Source organism: Penicillium malachiteum, assembly GCF_028827825.1.
Source record: "Penicillium malachiteum strain IBT 17515 chromosome Unknown utg000003l:1.0-4950554.0:1.0-4952489.0, whole genome shotgun sequence".
Classification (NCBI taxonomy): domain Eukaryota; kingdom Fungi; phylum Ascomycota; class Eurotiomycetes; order Eurotiales; family Aspergillaceae; genus Penicillium; species Penicillium malachiteum.
The window spans coordinates 2,231,258-2,257,392 of record NW_026643096.1 but is presented as its reverse complement, the minus strand read 5'-3'; the positions used below and the strand labels follow the sequence as shown (position 1 = coordinate 2,257,392).

General features: G+C 47.4%; 11 protein-coding genes across 11 annotated transcripts; 6 read left to right on the top strand and 5 right to left on the bottom strand.

Annotated features, from left to right (window-relative positions):
* Window positions 1-100: 100 nt before the first annotated feature.
* Window positions 101-1,410, top strand: N7483_007178 (DUF2406 domain-containing protein; the record flags this gene model as incomplete). The annotated part of the gene is made up of 4 exons (XM_057090615.1): window positions 101-278; window positions 397-474; window positions 583-708; window positions 782-1,410. Coding segments are annotated over 4 exons (1,011 nt in total), but the record flags the coding sequence as incomplete, so codon positions are not given.
* Window positions 1,411-2,236: 826 nt separating this feature from the next.
* N7483_007177 (DUF3602 domain-containing protein) lies at window positions 2,237-3,073 on the bottom strand (the record flags this gene model as incomplete). The annotated part of the gene is made up of 5 exons (XM_057090614.1): window positions 2,237-2,356; window positions 2,422-2,544; window positions 2,699-2,768; window positions 2,944-2,974; window positions 3,034-3,073. The coding sequence occupies 5 exons, from the start codon at window positions 3,071-3,073 to the stop codon at window positions 2,237-2,239; spliced, it is 384 nt and encodes a 127-aa protein (XP_056945355.1).
* A 1,176-nt stretch (window positions 3,074-4,249) lies between these two features.
* N7483_007176 (thiolase-like protein) lies at window positions 4,250-5,589 on the bottom strand (the record flags this gene model as incomplete). The annotated part of the gene is made up of 3 exons (XM_057090613.1): window positions 4,250-4,635; window positions 4,714-5,357; window positions 5,432-5,589. Coding segments are annotated over 3 exons (1,188 nt in total), but the record flags the coding sequence as incomplete, so codon positions are not given.
* Window positions 5,590-6,782: 1,193 nt separating this feature from the next.
* N7483_007175 (efflux pump antibiotic resistance protein) lies at window positions 6,783-8,569 on the top strand (the record flags this gene model as incomplete). The annotated part of the gene is made up of 4 exons (XM_057090612.1): window positions 6,783-6,971; window positions 7,036-7,479; window positions 7,878-7,960; window positions 7,996-8,569. 4 exons carry the CDS (start codon window positions 6,783-6,785, stop codon window positions 8,567-8,569), a joined length of 1,290 nt encoding a protein of 429 aa, XP_056945353.1.
* A 254-nt stretch (window positions 8,570-8,823) lies between these two features.
* Window positions 8,824-10,226, bottom strand: N7483_007174 (putative mitochondrial phosphate carrier protein; the record flags this gene model as incomplete). Its single annotated transcript, XM_057090611.1, has 6 exons — window positions 8,824-8,899; window positions 8,956-8,975; window positions 9,034-9,379; window positions 9,431-9,684; window positions 9,738-9,902; window positions 9,954-10,226. 6 exons carry the CDS (start codon window positions 10,224-10,226, stop codon window positions 8,824-8,826), a joined length of 1,134 nt encoding a protein of 377 aa, XP_056945352.1.
* A 569-nt stretch (window positions 10,227-10,795) lies between these two features.
* N7483_007173 (putative cystathionine beta-synthase (beta-thionase)) lies at window positions 10,796-11,374 on the top strand (the record flags this gene model as incomplete). Its single annotated transcript, XM_057090610.1, has 2 exons — window positions 10,796-10,891; window positions 10,955-11,374. 2 exons carry the CDS (start codon window positions 10,796-10,798, stop codon window positions 11,372-11,374), a joined length of 516 nt encoding a protein of 171 aa, XP_056945351.1.
* A 549-nt stretch (window positions 11,375-11,923) lies between these two features.
* On the bottom strand, window positions 11,924-12,380 carry N7483_007172 (vacuolar ATPase assembly integral membrane protein VMA21; the record flags this gene model as incomplete). The annotated part of the gene is made up of 3 exons (XM_057090609.1): window positions 11,924-12,054; window positions 12,122-12,213; window positions 12,286-12,380. 3 exons carry the CDS (start codon window positions 12,378-12,380, stop codon window positions 11,924-11,926), a joined length of 318 nt encoding a protein of 105 aa, XP_056945350.1.
* Window positions 12,381-12,882: 502 nt separating this feature from the next.
* Window positions 12,883-16,293, top strand: N7483_007171 (uncharacterized protein; the record flags this gene model as incomplete). The annotated part of the gene is made up of 1 exon (XM_057090608.1): window positions 12,883-16,293. The coding sequence occupies one exon, from the start codon at window positions 12,883-12,885 to the stop codon at window positions 16,291-16,293; it is 3,411 nt and encodes a 1,136-aa protein (XP_056945349.1).
* Window positions 16,294-16,991: 698 nt separating this feature from the next.
* N7483_007170 (tRNA-dihydrouridine(20) synthase (NAD(+))) lies at window positions 16,992-18,350 on the bottom strand (the record flags this gene model as incomplete). The annotated part of the gene is made up of 1 exon (XM_057090607.1): window positions 16,992-18,350. The coding sequence occupies one exon, from the start codon at window positions 18,348-18,350 to the stop codon at window positions 16,992-16,994; it is 1,359 nt and encodes a 452-aa protein (XP_056945348.1).
* Window positions 18,351-19,467: 1,117 nt separating this feature from the next.
* Window positions 19,468-20,549, top strand: ipp1 (inorganic diphosphatase IPP1; the record flags this gene model as incomplete). The annotated part of the gene is made up of 3 exons (XM_057090606.1): window positions 19,468-19,644; window positions 19,713-19,832; window positions 19,977-20,549. The coding sequence occupies 3 exons, from the start codon at window positions 19,468-19,470 to the stop codon at window positions 20,547-20,549; spliced, it is 870 nt and encodes a 289-aa protein (XP_056945347.1).
* Window positions 20,550-21,373: 824 nt separating this feature from the next.
* On the top strand, window positions 21,374-22,093 carry N7483_007168 (zinc finger protein; the record flags this gene model as incomplete). Its single annotated transcript, XM_057090605.1, has 1 exon — window positions 21,374-22,093. One exon carries the CDS (start codon window positions 21,374-21,376, stop codon window positions 22,091-22,093), a length of 720 nt encoding a protein of 239 aa, XP_056945346.1.
* Between the last annotated feature and the right edge of the window lie 4,042 nt (window positions 22,094-26,135).

Sequence of the window (26,135 nt, the reverse complement as noted above, 5' to 3'; positions counted from 1 at the left end):
CTCAAGCAGATCACCTCCCGTTTCAGTTGGCTCATCCAGTTGCCTTGATCTCGGACGCTAAAAAGAAACGGTGACCCGCTCTTTTTTCTCTCTTAAGAGATGGCTGCCCCCCAAACAGGCCACGACTCCCGCACGGAGTCGTGGTTTCAGCGTCAAATCCGATCGTTCTCGCACTTCCGGTCATAAGAGCAACCTCTCCGAATCTTCCCAGGAGAAAGCCCGTCGCAATTTACACACCAAAGCCGATCCTCTAGTCGCTATGAACGAATTACAACCCAGTATGTCCGCCCAAATCTTTCTTATCGCGCCTCTTTCTCCACCCGAACGGAAAAGACAAGAGAAGAGCACTTCTCCGGTCGCATATCCGCTACACCACACTAACAATGCCTGATATAGATCTGGTCGCATTGGAGAAATCCAATCTGGGCTCATTGAGAGATATTCAACATAAGGATCAATTTGGAAACGCGATCAGTACGTTTTAAACCCATCTCTTTCTTGCACTTTTGACGGGAGGATTCGCGCCCACGTTTTTGACGGCCTCCCCGCACCACATTCTTGCTGACCCTTGCGTGTTTATAGCTGATCCCGACTGGTCAAACCCTACTCGTCCGCGTTTTGAGCGCCCCCTGGATACCATTCGATCGTTCGAGGCAGCAATTTATGGAACATACACTAGTCAACGCCCGACTTCCTATGCCCGAACAGGTTCGTTGTGCTCATACGCTTCCCACCCATGTGGATCCCCCCCAGGCTGATTATTTCGATCTTTGCACTATAGACGATGCCGCTTCACAAATGGGCGAGTTCAGCCGACGAACAAGCTACTACGGTGAGTTTGGCATACATAGCAAAGATACCAACGGATCATTAAGCAGAGTGCTAATTACCAATTCTGAATCAGGTCCCAACGCATACACCAATCGCGGCGAACAGAACGGTAACTACGGTCGCGGCGGCCAATCTCGTCCAGACAGCTTCGTCGATTACGGCGCCAGCTCAAGCCAGGCACCGGAGAGCCAAAACCCTTACGGTCAGAATGGCGGCCAGCGTCGACCCCGTGTTCCTCGCCAGTCAACCGACCAGGCCATGTATGCTAACGGTGGACGCTCCTACGATAATGTTACCGCACTATCCGGCTCTCCCTCCGGCTCTACAGACCCATACGGCCAATCGACTGATCCTAGCTCGATGAATAGCTCAAATGACCAGATCCAACAGCATACTATGCAGCAGCGTATGGATGAGCGCGGTCAGGGAGATTATGGATACGGGGCTGGCCCCAGTGCCAACGGCAGGACGCCAATGGCTCCGCCGCCAGCTGGGAAGAATGTGAATGTGGTCAAGAAGCCTGCAAAGGACAACGAGAAGCGCAAGAGTTGGCTGAAGCGACGATTCAGTAAGGACTAGATCTAGATGCACCTACGCTGTCTAGATCATAGATCCTGTTTCCTTTTCTTTTCTCTGATTTCCTCTTGTTTTCCTTGTTGACTGAATACGCAATTCCTCATGGAAAGATGTACCATCATCCCCCATCGGCGTTGAGTTTCATTTTCTTTCCTGCACTGCACTGATTTATGGGACATGTGGCCATTTTCTGATTTTCCTGATTTCTGTTTCGCCTGTTGCTGATTGCTTTGACTTCGATGCATTGTTTAATGCCGTTATGATACATGGGCTATGGATTAGGGTATGGGGTTCGGGTTCTTGTGGTTTTTGTTTTCTTCATTGTTTTTTTCCCTTTACATGGATAGCTTCCTCATTTCTGTTTCCCTTACTTGCGCCACGAGGACAGCTGTCATTTGGATTTGATCTGCACAATGAATTCGGCCCTTGAGGGTTACCAAACATTTGAAGTATTGAATGATGTACATCGGAGATTGATTCTATGGAATAAACTACATTTGAATCAGAAATTCAACATCTCTACTAAGATCAGTAACCTAGCCCTATACCTTTTATACTTGAAATCGAGTAAATAAAAACAACAAATTCCAATCGCATCATATTGCATATAAATATCAAAGAACCTAAGATCAATCCTCCAAAAATCAAAATCAAAATCAAAAGAAATGGGAATCAAACGCAAAAAACCACTGGCATCCAGATATCCGCAAAACCCCATATCCATAAAACTGGAATGTCATCGGATATCACTCCACACGCTCCACCACCACACCCCACAGTCTCCACCATTCAAGAACCTTACGAGAAAAAACAAAAGGGGAAAAAAGCCTCACTTCTTCCCCAGAAGCTTATTCTTCAATCGATCCGCCAACCCCTCATGCGCAACATGCTTCTTCTCCTTCTCCTTTTCCTTCTGCTCGTCAAGATGAACGTTTCCCTGACCACCACGCTATCAACACAATAAGAGGTTAGCCTTGCCCAGCTACCTCGCTAGATAAGAAAGATGGAGCTTACACCAGTGTGGTATGTCTCATCGGTGGAATTGCGGACGGCTAGTTCGGGGATCATTTCCGCGTCGTGGGGCACTTTGGAGGTTGGGCGCACGTTTGGGGAGCCGATGTTTCCTGCGCCGCCGCGCTGTTTCATATAGATTAGTATAGTATCAGTAATAGATATATATATATATATATATATATATATATATTAGGAGGAGGAGGAGGAATAGTAGTGTGGGTGTGAGTATGAGTATTGTAGGTTATTATGCTGCTGTGCAGGAGGGAATGCGACTTACGCCGGAAGAGTATGCTCCATCACCTTGGTCACCGTAGGAACCTTCGCGGACGATCTCACCGTCAATGTATCTGGAAGAATTTATTAGAAGTTGATTTCTGGATATGGTTCATATGGTTCATATGATTCAGTAGGTAGATAGTGGGGTAGATTTATGAATGAGGGGCAGAGCGTCTTGAAGAGTACGCGATTCAGGGTATCATGATTGGTATAATTCTGGGATAAGTATGAGGAAGGGTTGCATACTGCGTGGAATCGTGACCGATATTTCCTTGACCTGGAATTTTATTTGATTATTAGTGGGGTTCATGATCATTTTATGGTGAGGGGAATTACCTCCGCGGCCGTGGGAGATCATAGGCGACTCGTCAGGCATGATGCTTATTCTAGCGAGAGAAGAATGAGTATGAAGTTGTAGAAAAGGTAAGATTCAAGCCTGAGCTTGGGAGAGCGAGAAGTGGAAGTGTGAAGTTCGAGGTAAGAACCTTGGGAAGTAGAAAGTCTTATCGCTCCTCAGGGACTGACTAGGATCTTACCGGTGGGACTTACGATAAGATGCAGGTACCGGATCTCGGGGATAAATTTCAGGATCGATCGTGATTTTAATCGGTAGTTAATTTAGGGATGGGTAAAAAGAAGTAAAGAAGTGGAATCCAAGGGGGAAAAGAAATCAAATCATTCTAGTAGACCACGAGAATCAACCGGGATTACTATGGAGTACGAGGTTTAGTGCGGCTGACTATCAACCGGTACGAGGAAATCCCTCGATGAAATTGCCAAGACTGATTTGATTTTTGTCTTGATTTCTCCCTCCATATGCTCAGGGAACGTGGCAGTATGTGGTAGAGGAAGCCTTGGAGTACAGAGTTCGGAGTACATGATGCTTTCTTTTGCATCGCCATTACGTCGCTGATAAGATAAGTGGCAGCGATTGGTTGATGCGGTGACTAATTACTGATAGCGCTCACGGCATTACGATTTGATATTGCTCGATCAGATTTACAGTAATGTGGGAGTGTTCAACATTGAAGTTCTCTTTCAAGTTTGCTTGGAAGGAGTGAGAATTTTTCAATGCTATATGTAATACCTAGGTAGATGTAGTTACTGGATTTTTCCCGACGGGGCTTACCTCATTCGGTGGCCGCCGCTTTAATGAGGTCGCTCAGGTTCACTAAGCTGCTCCTCCAGTCCCCGGGTCTCCATCAAATGACAAATCAGTGAGCACTCAGCAAGTGCTCAGTGATTGTGCCCAGGTGACCCCACTGGGCCCTGGATCCATCGATCTGGGTTGGTTAGTTGGAACCTTGGAAGTATTAAGGTTAGAATATTTCGTTCTACGATGTGGTACTTTTCAGGTGTGTCTATTAATTGCTCTAGTGTCCCCTACATAATGATAAAATTCCTCAGTGGATGAACTTGTCGGTAAATATTAAATATTAATTCAACATATAAGTAAAAAACCGAGGCTATCCTTGGTGCGCAGACTCGGGCGACATCTACGTACGTCTCCAAGACAAGTCCTGCTGAACATCGACATGCTCATATCCATTGTTTATGCTTTGGCTAGCACCACCAACTCCATAGTAATACCAGGTCCAAAGGCTGCAGCGATGAGTTTGTCTCTTCCGGCTTCACCTGTCCTTTGTTCGTACGCCAGCTTATCCATAATGCTAAGCACAGTGGAGGAACTGCTATTACCTCTTTTTGTATAGACCTCATAGCTCTTCCGCAAATGGTGCATTGATAACCCCAGAGCCTGCTGAGCGAGAGTGAGAATGCCATAGCCACCAGGATGTAGCGCCCAGTCATAGATAGTGGGGTCAAAATTCGATTGGTTTTCGCAGAGGGATTTGGTAGACGCAATGAGTTCCTGGAAGCCTGATGGCAAACTTGAATAGACATGTTTAGGAACATCCTTCGATATGACTGCAAGGTAGCCTGTTTACTTGTTAGCGAATTTTGCCGCTGTAGCAAGAGATTTCTAGTCGGCCGTGATGACGTCTCACTGCCACTCACCTGATGGGCCAACATTGTACTCAAGACAGCCACCTGAATTTTCGACCTGAGTTGTCTGAGAATTGAGAATGTTCCATAGGGGAGCTCTTTCAGATTCCATGATGCCAACACCATTGCTAAGCACCAATGCACCAGCACAGTCCCCAAAAAGCGTCAGCCCAATGTTAGGCCTTTGTTCTTTGACGAGGTCATCTAACTCTCTTCGGACAAAAATAGATGGAGTTTCGCACGCAACCACAAGACACCTGGCTGGCTTACCCTGATGTGCAGCACCGAGAAGGAGGTCATTTGCTGTTCGAAGAGCTGCAACACCACCGGCACAGCCAACCCCATGAAGGAGAGTGCGCTGAACAGATTTCCGAAGCCCCAGTCTCTGAGACAGGAAGTATTCAAACCCTGGATTGGATGTGTTTGTACAAGTGACTGCAACAATATGGGTTATATCACCCGGGAAGCTGCCCGATTCTGCCATGGCTTTCTTAGCGGCCTCTTCTGCGAGGGGAATACCGAATTCCTTAAAAAGCTCGTCGCAATATTTGATACTGGGTATATTTGATTGGTGCCATAATGGGTGACTATGCGGTATAGCGCTATAACGCTCTTCTATCCTGGACTTCGCGTTGATCTCCAAAGTCTTTTGGAGACTGGAGGGCCGCATATATGAGATCAGTACATAATGATAAAGGAGAGAACAGGGTGGGGGAGGGGTTAGAATTACGCAGGATTATCGGCGTAGTGCCTGAGGGCTATTTCCGTTAGGGTCTCTGGCCCCATCCTGTTGGGAGGATATTGGGTTCCTGTACCAACAACAGAAACATCAGGAATTGCAGGAGTCTCCGACTCATTGCTAGTCAAATGATGAGCCTGTTCCTTGCGCTGTAAAACACGATTTAAGGATGATTTCCATGAATAGAAGATGCTAGACAACGCCATTGTAGAAAAAGCCTGAGAAATCCTCGAAATGAAAACCAAACTGTGACCGAAGACAACTCGTACTAGTAGGAATGCAATTCGCCTACGTCTTAAATATTTCTGATTGCAAATCCCAAGGTCTGCCAATGCGATAAACTGTTCCAAATTGCTTATTGGGATGATTAATCAGTCTCCAGAAAAAAAAGGATGTTTATCATGTAGATAGGCACAAGTTCGTGTTTTCATGGCATTCACAAGGCTTCATTAGCTATTTTTGGCGAGATAATTCCAAAATAAAGGTAGAGTTTAGGTAGTTGATATTGGGCAGATGTGTGTATACGAATTTACGACTGAAAAAGGACGCTAAAATTCATTGGCAGGATAAGCAGTTACAGAAAGTGGGCCTGCACATGTGTCGAGACGAACTATCGATGTAATGCATTATCTCAATTTTGTAGATCTATGACTGGACGATCACATCCCCTTTTGCAGTGCTTACACCGACACATCGTACCTCCAGGGCCCCATCCATGTCAACCTTAATTCCGTTAGGTCAGCCACTATTTTGGAATGGGCTTACAATACGAAGTACATGTATACAGCCTGAGAATACGGGACCTAAATTCCGAGCCCCGGACTCCAGGACTGAGTCCTGACTCCCGATATACGTACTGTACCTAGTGGGGACCTCCGAGTCGGGAACCATGTACCCCGAGCCCTGGCCCACTATGGACCCGTGGACCCGTTGTTGGGTACAGATTCCAGGGTTTTATTTTCCTTGTCAGATTCTGAGCCCTGGAGCACTTGAGATTGTATATACAACATTGAAGTAACAAGATTGCCAGATACTACAGTTCCGGAATACACCCCCCCCCTTCACATCTCCAAGCGCATCCCTAGGGGGTCATCCCGATACTCATTACACTCAAGTGCTAGTATTTCAAATGTTGGTTGTGGTTTTGTCCATTGTAGCCGGATCGACCCGTGCATTTTTGCATGTATAGCTTAGAGCGTTCCCCTCTTCAGTATGTATGCCCAAAAGTCGGTGAACGGATCATTTTCGTCCTTGTGCAGAATATGGCAATCAAAATGTTTCACACATATTTTCACCTCTGCCTCTTGGTTTTCGACTGATCTTTGCTCACGCTCTTGGCACAATGAGTGAAGACAACCAAGTGCAAATTGACACAAGGTTCAAGGAAATTGAAGTAGAGGAGGCGCGTACGCCTGATGTCCCCGAACAAGAATGGAAACCAAGCAGGGAGGTGTTTCAAGTCCTCTTTTGCCTCTCAGTAATAGGTGTGATGGCCTCATTGGACATGACTATCTTCCTACCTATCCTTCCAGTTAGTGCTTTTAGTCTGATGTATCTCAAATCCTCGGTCTCGGGCGTTCTGACGCCGAAAATAGATTATAGCCGAGGAGCTGAACGGCGACGCAACCAGCACCTTTTGGAGAGGTAGCGCATACTTGGTTCCATGCGCAGGTTTCCAGCCTATCATGGCTTCTCTATCCGATATTTTTGGGAGAAGGAAGATGCTTGTTGCCTCTCTCGACTTCTTCGTGATTGGGTCTATTGTGGGATGTGTCGCTCATAATATGACTACCCTCCTAGCCGGTCGTGTGATCCAGGGTATTGGAGGAGGTGGGCTCATTCCGCTTGTCACGATCATCAGTACTGATATGGTTCCCTTGCGCCAACGGCCAAAATTTCTTGCTATTGTTCAAGCGTCTATGGCACTGGGAACTATTCTTGGGGCCCCTAATCGGGGGTTGCTTTGCGGATCGTACGAGCTCCTCAACAGGATGGCGCTGGGCATTTTATATCAATTTCCCGCTATCGGCTCTGTCAGGGTTAGTGCTTTTTGTATCGATCAAGTTCAAAAATGGGGGAAGGAAGCCTTCGCTCACTTGATTGGATCGGCCAGATCTTATTTATCGCGAGCCTGTCCGTCTTTTTGATTGGGCTTTCGTGGAGTGGAGTGCAATACTCCTGGGGAAGTTATCAGACTTTGGTTCCTTTCTGCCTCGGTGTGTGTGGTATAGTTGCAACGGGATTTTGGGAGTTCTTTGGGACTAATCACCCGTTTCTACCTCTGTCTGTACTCACAGATCAATCCTCACTAGCTGTATATAATGCCAGTATTATCCAAGGCATTATTGTACGATCTCCTTCCTTTCCAAGGTTGGGGTCTGTGGAATTTGTTGACACAAAACATTGAAACTAACCATTTGCTGACTTGTCTCATCAGATGTACGACGAGCTCTATTATCTTTCTCTGTATTTGCAATCCGTTAAATTTATGTCCGCCATTATGAACGGTGTCGGTGTGTTGTCCGTCTCCATTGCCCTTCTGCCCACCAGGATAGTCGTGGCCTTCATTATTTCCAAAACCGGACGGTACCGCTGGGCCCTCTGGTGTGGCTGGATCGCTATTTTTTGGCTACTGGTGTTTCTATCCTCCTGCAAAAGAACACCCGTACAGCCAGCTGGATCTTCATCTTTGCTTTTGTGGGTTTTGGTCACGGTATCCTGTACAATGCGCTTCTGATTGCGGCGCAGGCTTGCTCGCCAGCCAAAGATGTAGCATATGCCGGGGCACTATACATATTCTTCCGAACGCTGGGCTTTGCCATCGGCGTCATTATCGGTGGAACAGTACTGCAGAACTTTATGGCGACGAGACTTAGCGATTTGGGACTTCCGACTGATATCGCTCACAATGCGGAGGGTTATGTTAGCACGCTTAGAACGTTGCCTGTTGGGTCTGCTTTACGCAAAGGTGTGACAGATGCATATGTGTATGGGTTGGACGGTATTTTTGAGGTTATGACGGGTATTGGGGCCCTTGGCCTTCTGGCCACGCCGTTTGTTGCAAGTCGGACTATGGACAAATCTTTGGAGACTGATCATACCATTCATGGTGCGAAGGATGAGGCATGAACCAAATGTGTATCCTATCCCATGAGGATTGGAGCAGTGAGGCTCACTGGAGGGCGGAGAGAAATAGAAAAGGAAAAGGGTGCCAATAAATTCTACTACATGTAGTAGTAACATTCGCAAGCTGCATGACGAACTGCCGATATTGAATCACGTATTCACAGTTGCGAAAAGCCAGTTCCATGAAATCAAAGAAGCCCGAGTCTGTATTGAAGGAAATAACTAAAACTAGAGCCATAATATAAGTTATAGTTGACCTACTGATTCTTCTTCTTTTCCTCACCACCTCCACCAGTAGTAGGAAGACCCATGAAGATCTTAAAGGAATCGTAGCTAAAAATGAGTCAGTACTATATCGAAGAGCCAAATACATGTAAATGACCACATACATCATCCATTGAAGACCGGTCTACAATACTAGGTTAGCATTATTCTTGATGTCGCAAGTCTGATCATCGGATACTGACCAGTGTCCCAATCATCACAATACGGACAGGCAGTCCATTCCACAGACCACGGAAGCCAATATCTCCATAGATACGGCTCATCGTAGCCCCAAAGGCCTCACCGGCTTGGCGATTTGCATTCAGCTTACTGACCATCACATCCGCAGGGTGCGAAACAGCAGCACAGAGAATACCAGCCATGTATCCACCAGAGAAAGCAACAGCGGTCTGAGCACCCTTTCCATAGTCGGATTTCTGACCGGGAAGACTGCTATAGATCGTTTCCACAATAGTCTCAAATGAAGCAAACTTCATCATAGTATAGGGGATCTGGCGACCCCAGAGTGGGTAAAGACCTTTGTAAAGCCTGGAAGGTGGTTAGTGTTTACAAACAGACTAAATGCGAGTCCAGACCTACCCAGAAACGCCCTCTTTAGCCACAATTCCAGAGATACCACTGAAGGTTCCCTTGATATCAGGTGGAATAGTGGTCTGCATACGGACTTTGACGGATTCAAAGGGACAGAGAGCGATATCCGCGATAAACTCAGCCGAAGCACTGGCAACCAGGTATAGAGAGGTCTTGTATTTGCTGGCACGCTCCTGACCAACGAGGTCGGAGTAGAATTTCTTGAAGTACTCATATCCACCATACTTGAATGCACCTTGAGCCTGGGGAATGTGAGTATGTTCAGTAGAGTATACTATAAGCTTAGACTACTTACGCTGTATCCAAAGAAAGTAGGGCTCCAACCAGTGAAGACGCCACGGAAACCTTCAGTTGCACGGATCTTACTATAAGCCTGCAGATTACCAGTGTAGAGCTTGGAGTCAACTTGACGACGACATTTGATCAGATCCAGGGGAGTAACCGCAGTGTGAGTAAGACCCTAATACATCTCAGTCACACAACTAGGAACGCAGCATAGGTCCAAACTTACACAAGCGAGAAGTCCACCAAGCGTACAAGCGGCATAATACTTGGGGCTCCACAGCTCGATATGACCAGCCTTCTGTTGAACCTTTTGGCTTGCAGCCTCAAACTCATGCGCTGCGGTTTTCTTTACTTCATCGATAGTACTCCAAGCCGGGAAGGGTTCACGGCGGGGTGGTCGGGCTCCAGACTGTTCCACGGCGGGGTGGTGCTGAATGCCCAGTCCCCCGAGGGGGTGATGAGCTGCCAGAAAGTTCACAATTGAATCTGTGGGAATCATGGCGGTCTGTTTACTAGACATATGATATACTGTATTAGCGTGGGTAATGAGAGTGGATCCCCCGTTGTCCCAATGCAGCGATCTTGCTGAATTGAGAGTGGTAGGATCCACTTTGCCGTATCAACAACATACTGGTCAAGAGAGTGCTTTCGAGATTAAATGAGCTAGAATTCTCCAAAAATATAAAGATTCTCTGAAGTGACTCACAGATTCAAGAGAGGAAATCCTGACAAGTTTGAGGGGCGCAAGGCTCAGGAGCGTAAGAAGAATGACGTAGGAATTGAGGGTCTTGGCGCGGGAAAAAGAGGAAAAGCGCCGATTTGGGTCAAAAAGCTCAATCTCGTGACAATTATTGATTTCTACTCCTTGTTCATGTCTACATTACTTTATTTCTTTTAATTTACCAATAAAGACCCATTGATATTTGGTTCAATATTAACAACTTTACCAATTGCTCATTTTGATCCTCTGTGACGAATTCATTGCTTCCCCACTATCCTACCTCAAACTCTGAAATCGGGCCCCTCCATCCTGCAAATCCTCGTTCTTCCTGACACCCACGCTAAGAAATGGCGTCCTATATGACCGGCAGTGAGGCTTACTCTCGCGAGGCTCAACAATCAGCCTCTACACCTCCTTCCGCATGGGCTGATAAGTACCGCGGGGTGAGTCTGCCCCTCAACGGGTAATTCTCAGCAAGCACCAACTCATGAATATAAAATCCATAGGCCAATGTCGAAGATCTCGACCCTCCTCTCGCACTCTCCGTTTCTCCCAATGATCACATCTCCACCGCCTTGATGGCCGCCTATGAGCGGGACTACACCCACCTTACCGTCATCTCCGCTCAGCGATCCCTCCTGGGCTACCTCAGCATTCCTCGATTAAAGGAACTGATTCAGACTGGCTCCGTTAAGGAGTCAGACCCTGTATCTGCGGCTATGCAGCGTTTTAACCGGAAGCGCGGCACCTACCAGGTCATCACTATGGAGACACCTCTGGAGGAGCTCCAGCAGTTCTTTGACAGCGTGGGTGGTGCCAATGGCGACCAGCACCAGTTCGCTGTTGTGACAGACCCCGCACGCAAGTTCGTACTTGGTGTGGCCACTAAGGCGGATCTGGAGGAGTTCGTGAAGCGACGACCTTGAATGAGGTTTCCTGACGTATCGATATTCATACGGGGCTTTGTTTGAGGGTCGGGTCGCCCCTAGGAGCAGTTGCAACACACTGGCGTCTTTTTAATAATAATTTGTGCATGAAGCTTCCATTTTCCTTTCTCTCTCTCTCTGTACCACAAGTCCTTTCAACATGGAATATTGACAATGTGACGAGAACAAGATTTATAGCGCAGATATGCGCGGCCAGGATCAACTCCTTCTGGATCTCATTCAATCTCTGGCTACTTGTGTATTCTATTCGGACTGGTAGTTAGTGATCACACCATGTCCATGCATGATAATATATACCATTCCCAGAAACATCCACCATCATTGCTGTTTCGAGGTAATTTTGAAAATTGGGAGAAATCTACTCGCTTTCAGCTCATCCAGCCTGCCATAGTGCACTACATCGATTGGACAAGCTGGAAAATAACAAAGAAACCCAAGACTCGGGTGCATATTGATCATTACGCCTGCAACGCCACGAATGAAGATAGTACAACTGAATGGATGGAGTCCAAAATTTGTCACCATGGATTACTGCGCTTTCTTAGCCTTTGCAGCCTCTTGCCGGTCTCCTTGATCTTCCTTCCAGGCGACGTAGATATAACCGAATAAGACCGCATTAGCTGTAACGGCTGCAGTGATACCAGCATATGTGGCGTTTCCTATGAAAATTGGTTAGATACTGTAGATGACTGAAAGAAAGAAAAAAGCTAGGACATGTGTTCTTACCTCCATAGATCGAGTTCACTGTGAGAAAGTACATGCCGATGGGGCCGAACACCATGGCAGCTGTGAAAGCCAACAGCTTGTAGATGACATCACTAGACGATAGAAATGGTATTAGTATATTTATTAGAAAATCTAAGTGGAATCTTGCAAGTATCAGCACATACGCTGGGACTAACGGGGTCACGTCAGAATCCGTTGGCTGCGGAGCCTTGGCCGCAACGTCGGCGTAGCTCTGGCCATGAGGACGACGACCAGTCATTATGGAAAAGATTGTTGAAAGATGTAACTGGAAATTTGATTTGGTGTTGAATTTATATCAAATGAATTGATTGATATGGTTCCGGGTCAACTATTTGTAGGAAGAAGCTATACTGTGGAGATGGTTGGATTGTCCAAGCGCCAGATCATAACTAGGTCAAGGCGGAGAGAGAAGCATAAAACTACCGCTTTTTGTATCAATATTTTGGAAATTTCTCGATTTCTCTTTGTATTATGAACTCAAGTCGACAATAATATAGTTGTCAATCTGAATCTCATTTTTCCTTTGTCTTCATACACATCTATAATGATCATTCTCGTCCCCAATCAGGTATAATGGACCATCTTCGCGAATCCACGTGACTGGCGCGTATATCGCGTTCTCCGCCGGCAGAAAAAAAAAAACCGGTGATTGAATTGATTAATCGGTTCCTGGATTCCTGGTAGATTCCAGGGGGGAAACTCGATTATTATAAGCGCAAGGGAGGAAGGGTTTCTCTAAAATGACTGACACTGTCCCTGATACACCTATTCGGGTCAAGTCTACTCCCAATCAAGCAACTACACCTGAAGACGACGATTACGAGACTGTCGCCACGATCCCAATTGGGGCTCATTCACTGAATACTCCCTCGCAACGATTCACTCAACCTACCCAACTCGTCGAGATGCCCCACTCAAATTCAAGACAATCCGTCATTCAAGTGGCCCAATCTTCACCCACAGCTCCTGCTCATTCACCACCACGGCGCGGCGGCCTTTTATCTTCGCTCATGGCACCTTCTGGAACTCAGTTTCGTTCTCCTTCAACTACCGTTCGCCCCGCAAAAAGACCCCCAGTCATTGATCTCGACGACGGTCCAACATACCGAGGAGGTTCTTCAGACGAAGAAGAGAATTACACTGTCCGATCTACTGATATCAAACCCGCCATGTTCGAAGCTACTCGTAGCCCTGAGAAGGTCGCCGAGTCGCCTGTTCGTTCTACCGGCGCAATGGATCGTTTCAAGGAAATCACTGCTGCTGCTGTCTATGATCCTTCCGCCAATGGTGTCAAGCGCTCCGCCGACCATATGGGCAGCCCCGGTGGTGTCAAGGGCGTCGCCGTCAAAAAAGTCAAGCAGCAGGATGCGCCTTCCCGCGCCCTCCCCGCCACCGACCAGGTTTCATCTTTGCTGGCCATTGATGACTACCGCGTCCGCGTTAAGGTTGAGCGTATGCTGAAAATCATGCCGAACAAATCTGTGGACGAATGTGTGCAAGCCTTAATTACATCAAATGGCAACTTCGACCAGGCGCTGGATCGCCTTGCCGACACCCAGGGTACTGTGAAGCAAACCGGAAATGCAATTCTCATCGAATCGTCTGAGGACGAACTGAGTGCATCGGCTTCGAGTGCTCCTATTCAACCCGCCGCAAAGCAACAGATCAAAGCCCGCGGTACCATTCACGATAAATGGACTGCTCGCAACTTTCAAACCTCCCGCGATCAATCCCAGTCCGAGGCCAAGCCTCGAGGCCGTCTTATTCGTGGTCCACGAAGCCGTGGCTCTCCTCTCGCCATTACCATTGATTCCGACGACGATTCCCCCAAGAAGAAGACCGGTCGCCTACAGAAAGGTCGCCGCCAAGAACCATCTCGCTCCGTGTCTGTTGAAGAAGAATTACTCACAGACTCCGATGATGAAGACGTCAAGGTCCTAGAAGCTGCTCCTAGCACTCTAGATCTCAAGGTTTTGCGATTCTTCAACACTTGCAGCGTGCGCGATCTTACCGACATGGCCGGTATCCCCGATGCCACCGCCTCTCATATCATCTCCCACCGCCCCTTTGATACTCTTGACGATGTTCGTGTTGTGCCGACTCCTGTTGATCCCGCAAAGGCCAAGCCTAAGGGCAAGCGCCGAACCCCCGCACCCATTGGCGAAAAGATCGTCGAGAAGTGCAAGGATATGTGGAACGGCTATCTGGCCATCGATTCTCTTGTCCACGAATGCGAGGAGCTCGGAAAGCCCGTTGCAGCAGAGATGAAGAAATGGGGTGTTGATATCTTCGGTAAATCCGACGGCGAACTCGAACTCACCTCGATGAACAACGCCAATGCGCATGATTCTGGGATCGCTACGCCCTCATCCAACCGTCAGTCCCCCAATGAGTCTGAGAACGATGATGAAGAAGATGGCCCTGTCGCTGTTTCGCGCAAGCCCAAATTCCAATCAAACTTTATCTCCCAGCCCTCCATCATGGCCGATGACCTGGTTATGAAAGACTATCAAATCGTTGGAATCAACTGGCTGGCATTGCTCTTCCAGAAACAGATGAGCTGTATCTTAGCTGATGACATGGGTCTCGGCAAGACTTGTCAAGTCATTGGCTTCCTCGCACATTTGTATGAAAAGGGCTTCAAGGGACCTCACCTCATCGTTGTCCCATCCTCCACCCTCGAAAACTGGCTCCGAGAGTTTCAGAAATTCTGCCCCGCCCTCTCCGTGATTCCATACTATGCCGGTCAGGATGAGCGTGCTCGTATTCGTGAACAGATCGAAGACAACAGAGAAAGCATCAACGTGGTCATTACCACCTACACCATCGCCCGCGCTAAGGTCGATGCGAAGTTCCTCAAGGAACAGAATTTCACTGTCTGCGTCTACGATGAAGGTCACATGTTGAAGAATCACCAGTCCCAAGTTTATGATAAGCTTGTTCGAATTTCCTCACGATTCCGACTTCTTCTTACCGGCACGCCTCTCCAGAACAACCTGCAAGAGCTGGCTTCACTTCTCGGTTTCATTCTGCCCAGTGTCTTCAACGAACACAAGGAAGATCTTCAGGCTGTCTTCTCGAACAAGGCAAAGACATCGGACGAGTCCCATGCAGCTCTATTGTCGGCTCAGCGAATTGAGCGGGCCAAGTCCATGCTGAAGCCTTTTGTTCTTCGCCGTAAGAAGCACCAAGTCATCGACCTCCCTGCCAAGCACTCGCACGTTCAATACTGCGAGATGAAATCATCTCAGGTTAAGATCTACGAGCGTGAGCAGGCACAAGTCCGACAGCTTCTCGAAGACCGTGCAGCCGGAAAGAAGACAGGTTCGAAGTCCGCAAACATCTTGATGAAGCTACGCCAAGCCGCCATCCACCCCCTCCTCGCACGTCGCCATTACGACGATGCCACAATCCGCAAGATCTCCAAGGCTTGCGTGAAGGATCCCCAGTGGGCACAATCCGACCCCGACACCATCTTCTCCGAGCTCCAGAGCTACAATGACTTCGAATGCCATCGCCTTTGTGTTGATAACCAAAAATACCTAGGCAAGTTCAAGCTGCAGAACGATGAGTGGATGGATTCCGGAAAGGTGGAGAAGCTGCGCGAACTCCTTCTGCGCTTCATCGAAAACGGCGACCGAACGTTGATCTTCTCACAATTCACGCTGGTCATGGACATCCTGGAGCACGTCATGGAGACTCTCCGAATCGAGTTTGTACGTTTGGACGGCCGTACGAACGTCGAGGACCGACAGTCAATCCTTGACGCCTTCCATGAGCGGACGGAGATCCCGGTCTTCCTTCTCTCAACCAAGGCCGGTGGTGCGGGAATCAACCTGGCCTGCGCAAACAAGGTTGTCATCTTTGACTCCTCCTTCAACCCACAGGAGGATGTCCAGGCTGAGAACCGTGCTCACCGCGTGGGGCAGACCCGTGACGTGGAGGTCTTCCGCTTCGTCACCAGTGGCACGATCGAAGAGCAGATCTACGCTCTTGGCCAGACAAAGCTGGCTCTTGATCACGCTGTCGCTGGTGACGAGGCGGAAGCCTCCAAGGGTGAGGAGGCCGGCATGAAGGCCGTGGAGTCCATGTTGGTGGCGGATATGGAGAAGGGGAATGGGGAGGAGGAGGAAAAGGCCAAGGGTGCATAGGCACCTTGGTGTTTCGTTTTTTTTTTAAATTTTTTTTTATTATTATTATCATTTAGTTTCTACTTTCTTTTCTCTTTGCCGGCGTGCACGGTGGGTGGCGTTGGCATCGAGATCAGGGCTATCAAAGCTGTCAGAGCAGACAGCGAAAATTTAATAAATGACTATTGTCACGAAATTCCTCACTTTCTTCTCACTTTAGATTCATATCTCTGAATTTGCTGGTCTACTTTGAAGCCTTTATTTCTTTCACTTGTGTCTCACTTCCGAGTTAGCCTTACTACTCAGCCCTGGAGGCTTTTCCGAGTCCTCACTTGGGGGAGGAGTCTGGACTTGGAACTCCAAATTGGTATGGAGTTCAATTTTATGTAGAGTTACAAACGCAATTTATACCATCCGGATTGTTTCGACATGTCGGTGTATCAACTTGAAGATGAGCAATAGAGATGAATACGGTCTATAAGAGATCATCAAAGTAGTCAATTGGCAGTCAAAGATCCGAGTCAGTAGAAAACCATATGGCTTTTATATTAACATGTATGTATCTTTTGGGGAATCTATAAACAGGAGACACGCCGCCTCGAAATGCAAAATGACAGGACCAAATCCAGGGAACCAAGCTATGCAGGAGTAAAGAAATAAGCAGTGAAACAAGTCCAACGATGAACAAGACTGCGTTTAAAGGATAACCGAATGACAAATTATGCCACAACCTCTGACTTCTGAGGCATCTCTGCGGGAATAGAGACATCCGCAGCTTCAGTGTTGACAGCCTCAGGCTCAGGCTTATTGATCTTAGCAGGTTCCGGGATACCAAGAGTGCGAATGGGACCACCAACACGAGAAGAACCAGAGATCGACTTTGATCTGACACTACCACCACCAGCTGCACGAGCAGACTCATTATTCTCCAGGACGTTCTGGGCAATCTTTGAGCGAATCTGCTCATTCTCCTCCCGACCCTGATCCCACTTCTCCGTCATTCCGTTCAGCACATCAAGCTGGACCGCAGCAGGAACAAGATCGTCGAATTTCAAGGCGCGGCAAACATCGGTGTATGTCTTGCACACCTTCGCACGGTTGAACTCCTTGTTTTTTCCGGGGATAAGCATGTTAAGCAGGTACTTAGTGTTACCGTAACGGTTCTCGCACTCGATACAGAACTTCATATACTCGTAGACGACTTCCCGCCAATCGGCCAGACCTCCATCAGCTTCAGAGCGGAAACAAGAGGAGTTCGCCTCGGCAGAAGTAGCAATCATAGCGCCATCCACACCAAATTCTTCCATAAGCTTCAATCCCTCGTCGCGGCTTGTAACATCGCCGTTCATCACGCACGCAACTCCGGCTTCATGACAGATTTCTCGGATCATGCGAAGCTGATCTCTAATAGCGCGCTCACGGGGACGCATAGGGGTGGTGCGACAGTGGACGGTCAATCCGGTAATACCAGTGCGCACCAGTCGCTCGACAAGACTGCGGGTCGACTCGGGGTCCGAGAGAATGCGAATCTTAACTGAGATACCAATCTTAAAAGGCTCACCCACTTCACGGACCAGCGCCTCCAGAATCGAGACAAGTAAATCCGGTGTGCGGAGAAGAGCAGCACCCATTCCGCCACTAGTACTGAAGGGCTTCGGACATCCGGAGTTCACATCAATGCCGGACACGTCACCGGCCACCATAAGCCCAGCTTTTACGGCGAGCTCTGGATCGGCTGTACCCATTTGGTAGATGAGACGTCCCTTTTCACGGACAGGATCGATGCGAAAGAGGACGGATTCCTTGGCTGCTTGATCGACGCGGCCGCCGTTGGAGGGGAGACGGTAGAACTCGATAGTTCCATTGCGAGGATTGATGCGACGCAGGCAACCGATAATCGAGCGATCAATTGTTTCGGGACCCCAGACTAGATCGGCGCCATATTTAAGGGCTAGGAGGCGGGAGGGTAGTTCGCCGGAGCGGACCATCGGGGCGAGAACGATGGTGCCGCGGTAGTCGACACCATTTGCGGGGATGGGCACGCGGGGGGCCGCAGCAGGAGTGGTGATAGCGGACATGGTAGATCGAAAGAATTGAAATAATCTCTTCATGTCATACCGAGGCGGGGTTGTTTCGAGGGGAGATTTTTTTTTTCTTTTCTGGGGATTTTGGTTATCGGGCAACTCCGATCCAAGTTTATGTTTAATCACGTGGAGATAGACCCTGGTATTTGGTGCCTTGGTGCCTTCATATGTGGCCTCATAATTTAGGTGTCTGCGGTTCTTCTCTTTGCCCTCGACTCCACTAGAATATCCCCGAGATGCCAATAACATTTGAATATTTGAACCAAGATTACATACCAGATAATAACCCTGGTTTACATGTTCCTGGCTATTTTGCCACTAAATTCAGTGAGATCTTCAATATTTTAAATCTAAATATGATCAACCCACTTTAATACACACCGTTTACACTTCATCATAATTTAAGCATATAAGCATCTCCAGCCCGGAACTATCCCGATATCGGCTAGCACTGGCAGCTGTCGTTGAAGAGTACATGCACAATGTGCAGAGTGTAAGGCACGAGACCTTTTGACAGGTTTAGTGGGTATATGTAAACCTTGAAAGATGACTATGTAGAATTCAATATATGCATCAATTGGTAGTACTATCACTTATTTGCATGATTATCCATAGAAAATAGTACGTAAATCAGTCGGGATTCTGATCAATTCGGTCTCGGGCCCGGGTTCACTGCCGAGAAAAGAAAAAAAAAAGGATCAACGGTTGCCAACACAACAATCGGGAGACCCAGTTCTCGACCCCTGGGAACAATCATTTTAGGCCACGCATCCACGCATCCTTCTCATTGGATTTAATCATAATACGGATTCACCAAAAAAAGTTGGATAGGACCAGCTGATCATTGCCTCATTATTCTCAATTATCTTTTAATTTCTTTTTTTTATATTAATTTTTTATTTTATTTTCTTAATATTCAAACCTCAATGGCACAGGCCCGTTCTCCCTTGGCCCGACTAGGATTCTGTGCCTCCACCGCCTCCCACGGTGTTTGGCGCACATCAGCAAGACTGGCTCCCCCCCCACTTACAAAGCCCCTCCCTCCTTTTCTTCCCCTCCTCTCTCTCGAGCCGCTCTCCTCTCTAGGCATTTCTCCTCATCACCACCCATCATGTCTTACACCGTCCGCAAGATCGCTCAGCCTTACACGCTGGAGCACCGCATTTACGTTGAGAAGGATGGCGTCCCCGTCTCTCCCTTCCACGATATTCCCCTCTACGCCAACGCTGAGCAGACCATCCTGAACATGGTCGTTGAGATTCCTCGCTGGACCAACGCCAAGCAGGAGGTACGCATATCGCCTATCCCGACTTACCTCGATCGTCCATACTAATTGCGATTTCAATTGAATTACAGATCTCCAAGGACGAGTTCCTCAACCCCATTAAGCAGGACACCAAGAAGGGCAAGCTTCGCTTCGTTCGCAACTGCTTCCCCCACAAGGGTTACCTCTGGAACTACGGTGCCTTCCCCCGCGTAAGTCGAACTTCCAATCCCTTATCCCATGTTTACTTTACGTGCCCTCTCCCTACCCCCACCATGGACACTCGTCATGGCGGGGTAAATGTTTATACACATAACATATGTAGCACATGGACTGACAAACTACATCTAATACAGACCTGGGAGGACCCCAACTCTATCCACCCTGAGACCAAGGCCAAGGGTGATGACGACCCTCTCGATGTTTGCGAGATTGGTGAGCTGGTCGGTTACCCCGGTCAGGTTAAGCAGGTCAAGGTTCTGGGTGTCATGGCCCTGATCGACGAGGAGGAGACTGACTGGAAGATCATCGTCATCGACGTCAACGACCCTCTTGCCCCTAAGCTCAACGACATTGAGGATGTCGAGCGTCACCTGCCCGGCCTTCTGCGTGCCACCAATGAGTGGTTCCGCATCTACAAGATCCCCGACGGCAAGCCCGAGAACCAGTTCGCTTTCTCCGGCGAGTGCAAGAACAAGAAGTACGCCGAGGAGGTCATCCACGAGTGTGCCGATGCTTGGGAGAAGCTCATGTCTGGCAAGAGCGCCGCTGGCGAGATCAGCCTTGCTAACATTGAGGCCCCCGAGGGTGCTGCTCACCGTGCTGACCCCGCTAAGGTTGCTGCTGTCCCTGCTAACCAGGTGATTGCCCCTGCCGAGATTGATGGCACCATTGACAAGTGGTTCTTCATCTCTGGCGCTGCTGTCTAAATTCCGGCTGCCGTGCGCTATCAAAAAAGAACAATTAAAATTTAACTGTTGAGTACGTGCTGCCATTACGGCGCGTACATTTGAAGCAATCGCCATTTCCTTCATCTCTTCGCTCTTTGTTTTGCTTGTGTAGAAGACAGCCTCTTATTGGAGATAATCTTAATCACCTAGCTGGGGAACGATAGGTTTAGATGAGCAAGATCGGTGACGGTTTTAATCTCTGGAACTTGTAGTCTACCTAGATGGATACTAGTGTCCACGGGTACTCCATAAACATCTTTTGACAGCTCAACTACTACTTTTTATTATGCCCACATGTCCACGCACCACTAGGATTTACCTGTCACTGAGTTTTCATTTCTTCAGTATCTGGGCACCCGGGCTGTGTATATCCCTGCTTTTTCACTTGACTAAGCCTCTGGCAGTGCATGGGCGCGAGTTAGGCGCTCCCAATATCCTATTTGGATGTCCGATCGAGTTGTTTGTGTAAGACTCGGGGGTAGCGTTGCAGGGATGTAGCCTTAGGCTGTAAATAGCACGCCTCCTCTATGTACTCAGCCTCAGAGGGCTTACTGCATGTGCTCATCTTCCAGGTTTCAAGTTAGCGCCGCGGTTGAGCCTTCAAGTTATTACTGCCCAACGCTGGTATGAACATGCTAGTGATCATTCTATTAACCCTGTACCCCACAATATTTTTTCTATCTCAGCAAACTGTCAGCCCATACTCATATCACCTAAAACACCTTTGAAAGTATTTGGTGCGTTACGTGGACTATTCCCACGGCCAATATTTTTCATCACACGCGTCCTTCTCATCCCTGGCTATGAACGGTCAAGATCGTCCAAGCAGCCGCGATCAGTTCGGAATCGCTATCATCTGCGCGTTAACACTGGAGGCCAACGCTGTTTTCTGTTCTTTGGATGAAATTTGGCATGATGCTCCCCAGATCTACAGTAAAGCCCCCGGTGATCCAAATCAATACGTCTTTGGCAGAAGTGGAAGACATCCTGTTGTGGTGGTTACCCTCCCTGGAATGGGAAACGTCCAATCGTCCGGCGCAGCAGCCTATCTCAGCATGAGCTTCGTCTCTATTGAACTGGCTTTGTTAGTTGGTATCTGCGGGGCCGTGCCGTATAGGCCAGATGGCAAAGATATCATCCTTGGAGACGTGGTAATGAGCGAGGTGCTTGTTCGACTCGATTTTGGTCGCCAGTACCCGAATGAATTCAGGCGTAAAGACACAATATTAGACAGACCGGCGAAGCAAAGTCATGTCATCTTGTCTCTTCTCAAGAACTGGCAGTCGCCCGTTATGTCACAGCAGCTGCACACAAAAATGATGGAGCATTTGATCACCTTAATGTGCAATCCCTATATCGATACAGAGTATCCCACGCCATCTTCTGATCTCCTACTTGCCTCAGAATATATTCACAAGCACCACGGTGTGTGTTTTGAGTGCAGCCAAGCAGAGTCAACCTGCGCTACAGCCTTGAATGCCTCCTGCGAGGAGCTTGGGTGCGATCCGCACATGCTGATTTGATTGTAGCTTTTCTCCAGTATTCGCCACGTGAAGTTCTTGCCCAGCGTGCTCACACAGAGGCCCAAAAGCGTCAAGCAGCCAATCATTCAACCTCAAGAGATTTGTTTGATAAGATCGTGAAAGAATTTGAGCATAATTTTTCTTCGGATCAGCTTGAGATTTTCCGAGGAGGTAGTCTTCGTTCTCTGAAGAAAGCGTTAATACACATGCAGGATGAACAACAACAAAAGAGAGCATTACGAAATATGAGACGCATTGAGCAGTTCATGAAACGTATTGAAGTATTGAGAAAGACAGTTCACAACTTGCTGGGTTCCAATGACCTCATGTGTCTCATATGGGGCTCGGCCAGAGCTTTGTTTCGAGTATGTTAGATGTACATTAAGCCTTCGCGACTTTGTTATCTGACATTGTGATAGATTTTGAAAGGTCACACTGACCTCTTAGATAGGCTTCTATCGGCCTATGAGTACATCGGCGATGAACTGCCCTTCCTTGTGGAAGGCTTTGACATTTTCCAAAACCACGTTGGATTTCAACGACTACTGGCCCGGATCTTTGCCGATATCTTGAAATTTCACTCCGATGCGATAAAAATATACTCCGCGCCAGGTACTTACCCTTGGGGTAATCCAGCTTAGTGCTCGGACTCTGCTAATACTTTGAAATGTAGCACTCCAGACTGTCTTCAAGTCCCTTTGGCGGAATTATGAACCATCCTTTAGGAAGACCTTGCGTCAAATGCGTGCCTATAAATTTTTAACAATCGAAGATAGAACAAGGACGACCTACATTGATCCCGAGCAAGCCTTCAAGGACACAGTGGAGATCCGCCATCTCTTGCAACAGGTAGACAAGGAAATCATGGACTTTGAGAATGGTGAAATTGAACGACAGGAAAAGAACTTCCACGCGGTTCGGAATTGGATTGCTGCTTCTGAGATAGAAACCGAGCACAACAGCATATGCCGTGACCGAAGCAGATATCAAGGCAGTGGGACATGCATCTTAGACAAAATCCAGATCAAAGAATAGATAGATCCAGAGTCGGATGATTCCTCTAAGTCCATTCTTTGGATCAATGGGCGCCAGGAGCTGGTAAGCTACAAATTTCCCCTATTTGTAATAAATATTATGAGATGAGTCTCACTAATACATCTGTTAGGTAAAACTTATTTAGCTTCTGTCTTGATCGAAGCGTGTCTACAAAAAACAGAATGTACTACATGTTACTTCTACTGCAGCGAGAAGGCGGGTTCTAGAGCTTCCTGGCTCGCGATATTGCGTGGAATTCTTCTACAATTAGTTTGCAGGCACAACGAACTCATCCCATACTGCTACTCCAAGATGAAGAACTCATCGACGACCATCTTGTCAGATTTGTCTACAATAAAAACCTTATTGGAGACATTCCATGAGAGCATTTCACGGTGGTATGTGGTAATAGATGGGATCGATGAATGCAACGAGAGAATGAAGGACGTTCTTGAAACATTCACAGATCTGGTGAACACTGAAATTATCTCACAGAGCAGACTGCGGGTTGCCTTTCTCAGTCGACCTGCTCCTGAAATCAAGAATTCACTCCTAACAGCGCAAGTATTTGTCATAGAGCCTGAGAATATCAAGGTCGACATTCAGAAATACTGCCAAACTCGATCACAGGAGCTGGCTAAATTTGACTTTGGTAATAGTACTCTGAAGGATGTGGTTGAGAAAATCTGTATCCGGGCCAATGGTAAGTCTGACTGGCAGTACACATATATCAATCCCGAGGTCCTACTACTACCTAGGTAGTGTATGTATTCCACTCAGGAACTCCAAGATACATACTACATACTTAGTAGTATCCATATCATATGATACTTCCAGGGCTAAATAAGCACCTTAGCTAACACTTCTAGCTAGGTATATTTTTGTTCGCCAAGTTGGTCATGAACAACTTGGCAAAACAACCCAACAGACGCCGTTTCCAAACCGAGATCGATTCTGCAAGGCTACCAAATGAAATCAATGAAGCGTGCGTTGTATTTCACACAACAGCCATTTTATTGGGCGATTCTCCGGTCGCCAATACTAAAACGATCTCAGTTATGCACGCATTATGGACCGGCTGAAGCAGGACTTGAGTGAAGAGCAGCTAGAATATACAGGGTTACTACTTTGGTGGCTGGTATGCTCTAAACGACCATTGAAATGGACGGAGTACAAGCGGCATTGTCTATTGATGTTCACTCGGAAACTGTATCGCATGAACTCGATATGGATCTCAGGCTCCGCGACGACGTTCAAGAACTATGTGGTTCCCTTGTACAAGTCCTCAAAGGAAACCGTGTGGAATTGGTTCACAGCACTGCCAAATTGTAAGATCTCTTGGAACGTAAATGTGTTTATTTTCTGACAGTATCAAAGATTCATTGCCAAGCAGAGTCAAATTAATCTCGCGGCCGCAGAATGCGATCTCACACTTCGTTGCCTTCGCTATCTCACTCTGGACTTCCTCCGACACGATATACCGAATTCAAAACTTCGTGAGTATGTGCTTCGATGTGACCTTGCTTTCCAGGACTACGCTGTGTCGCAGTGGTATATACACATGCAAACATTCATCGAGATGAAGGATGCATTTCTTGAAGACAGTATAATGCCGAGAGAGACGAATACTCACGTCCATGTAGCTCTAATTGGTCGTGAACTTGGCAACTTTCTGAACTTTTACAGAGAAGACTTGTCAGCAAGTGCCAGTGAGATTTCAGAATCTTCTCATCAAGACTGTGTGTTTTTTCAGTATCGCCCATTCTATGACTCTCTTGTCCGAATATGGGACCATATATGCTTCGCCCAACGGGGTGACATAACAGCCAGAAACAAAGTGAGCCTCAAATATTTGGAAAAAGCCATCACACGCAACAGGGTCCTAGTCGAAGAGCTCTCTTCCAATTCTGAAAATGACCTCACTGTACTCTACGATGAGTACCCTTACCGCTGTCCAAGGGTCTTGTGTTTCTATTTTCACGAAGGGTTCAAGAGTGCTGATGTCCGTCACACTCATGTAAATCATCATGACCTCCCATTCCAGTGCCCAGTGGAAAATTGTTCACCCCATATATTTGGCTTTCGGTCTAAAGGCGCACTTCGCTCTCATATGTCGAGGTGCCATCCCGAGGAGTGCGACCTAGACGAATCGTTTATGTCTTTGAGCCGGCGACATATAGATAGATCCGAGTGGCGCTGTGAGATTTGCAACAGCTTCTTTGCCAGAAAGCTTATCCGAGATGATCATATGAGGACGCATATAGGGGAGAAACCATTCCGTTGTTCTGAGTGTGGTCGAGGATTTGCGCGAAAGAATGACAGGAAGAGACATGAGAAAATTCATGAGAGACGGCGGCGATAGAAACTATGATCATGATGTTTCAATTTGGTGTTACCTATTGGAAATTGTTCTTTTCTTTGTGCACCGAGCCCGATGTCATCTCGCCCTACTACTACACACTAGACGTTGTCTTTCAAATGCATCTATAATACTCAGTTGGGTACCAATTTATGCATAATATTCGATGGCTAGTCGATTATCATTGATCTTAGCTTTATTTCCTATAGTAGGAATACAAGGAAATTCGCAGACCATGGGCTTTACAGTGTTCACCACTGGCAGAAATCCTGCTTCAGGGGAAATGGGTTGTGGTCATTGAAACTTGAATTTAAATTAAATTTCATAGTCCTCCATGATCAACACATGTCAGTGTGCATAGATCAGACCTACCTACCTTAGCTCGACTCCCTGACCCTACCTGGACAATGTGACATTTCTTTGGGCCATAAAAACATTACAATGTGACATAGATCAATGAAATTTATCTACTAGAACATAGTAGAATTACTTATCACTGAAGACTAGCCAAAGAGGAGTGCTAGACGATGAGACAATTGCTTAGTCCCCACTAATTGCCTCTCCCGAGTCCCAAGGTCTGACTCCTGACTCCTAAGTGGACAACCAGTAATAAATCGGGACCCGCACCTGGGCATAAGCTGTATTTTC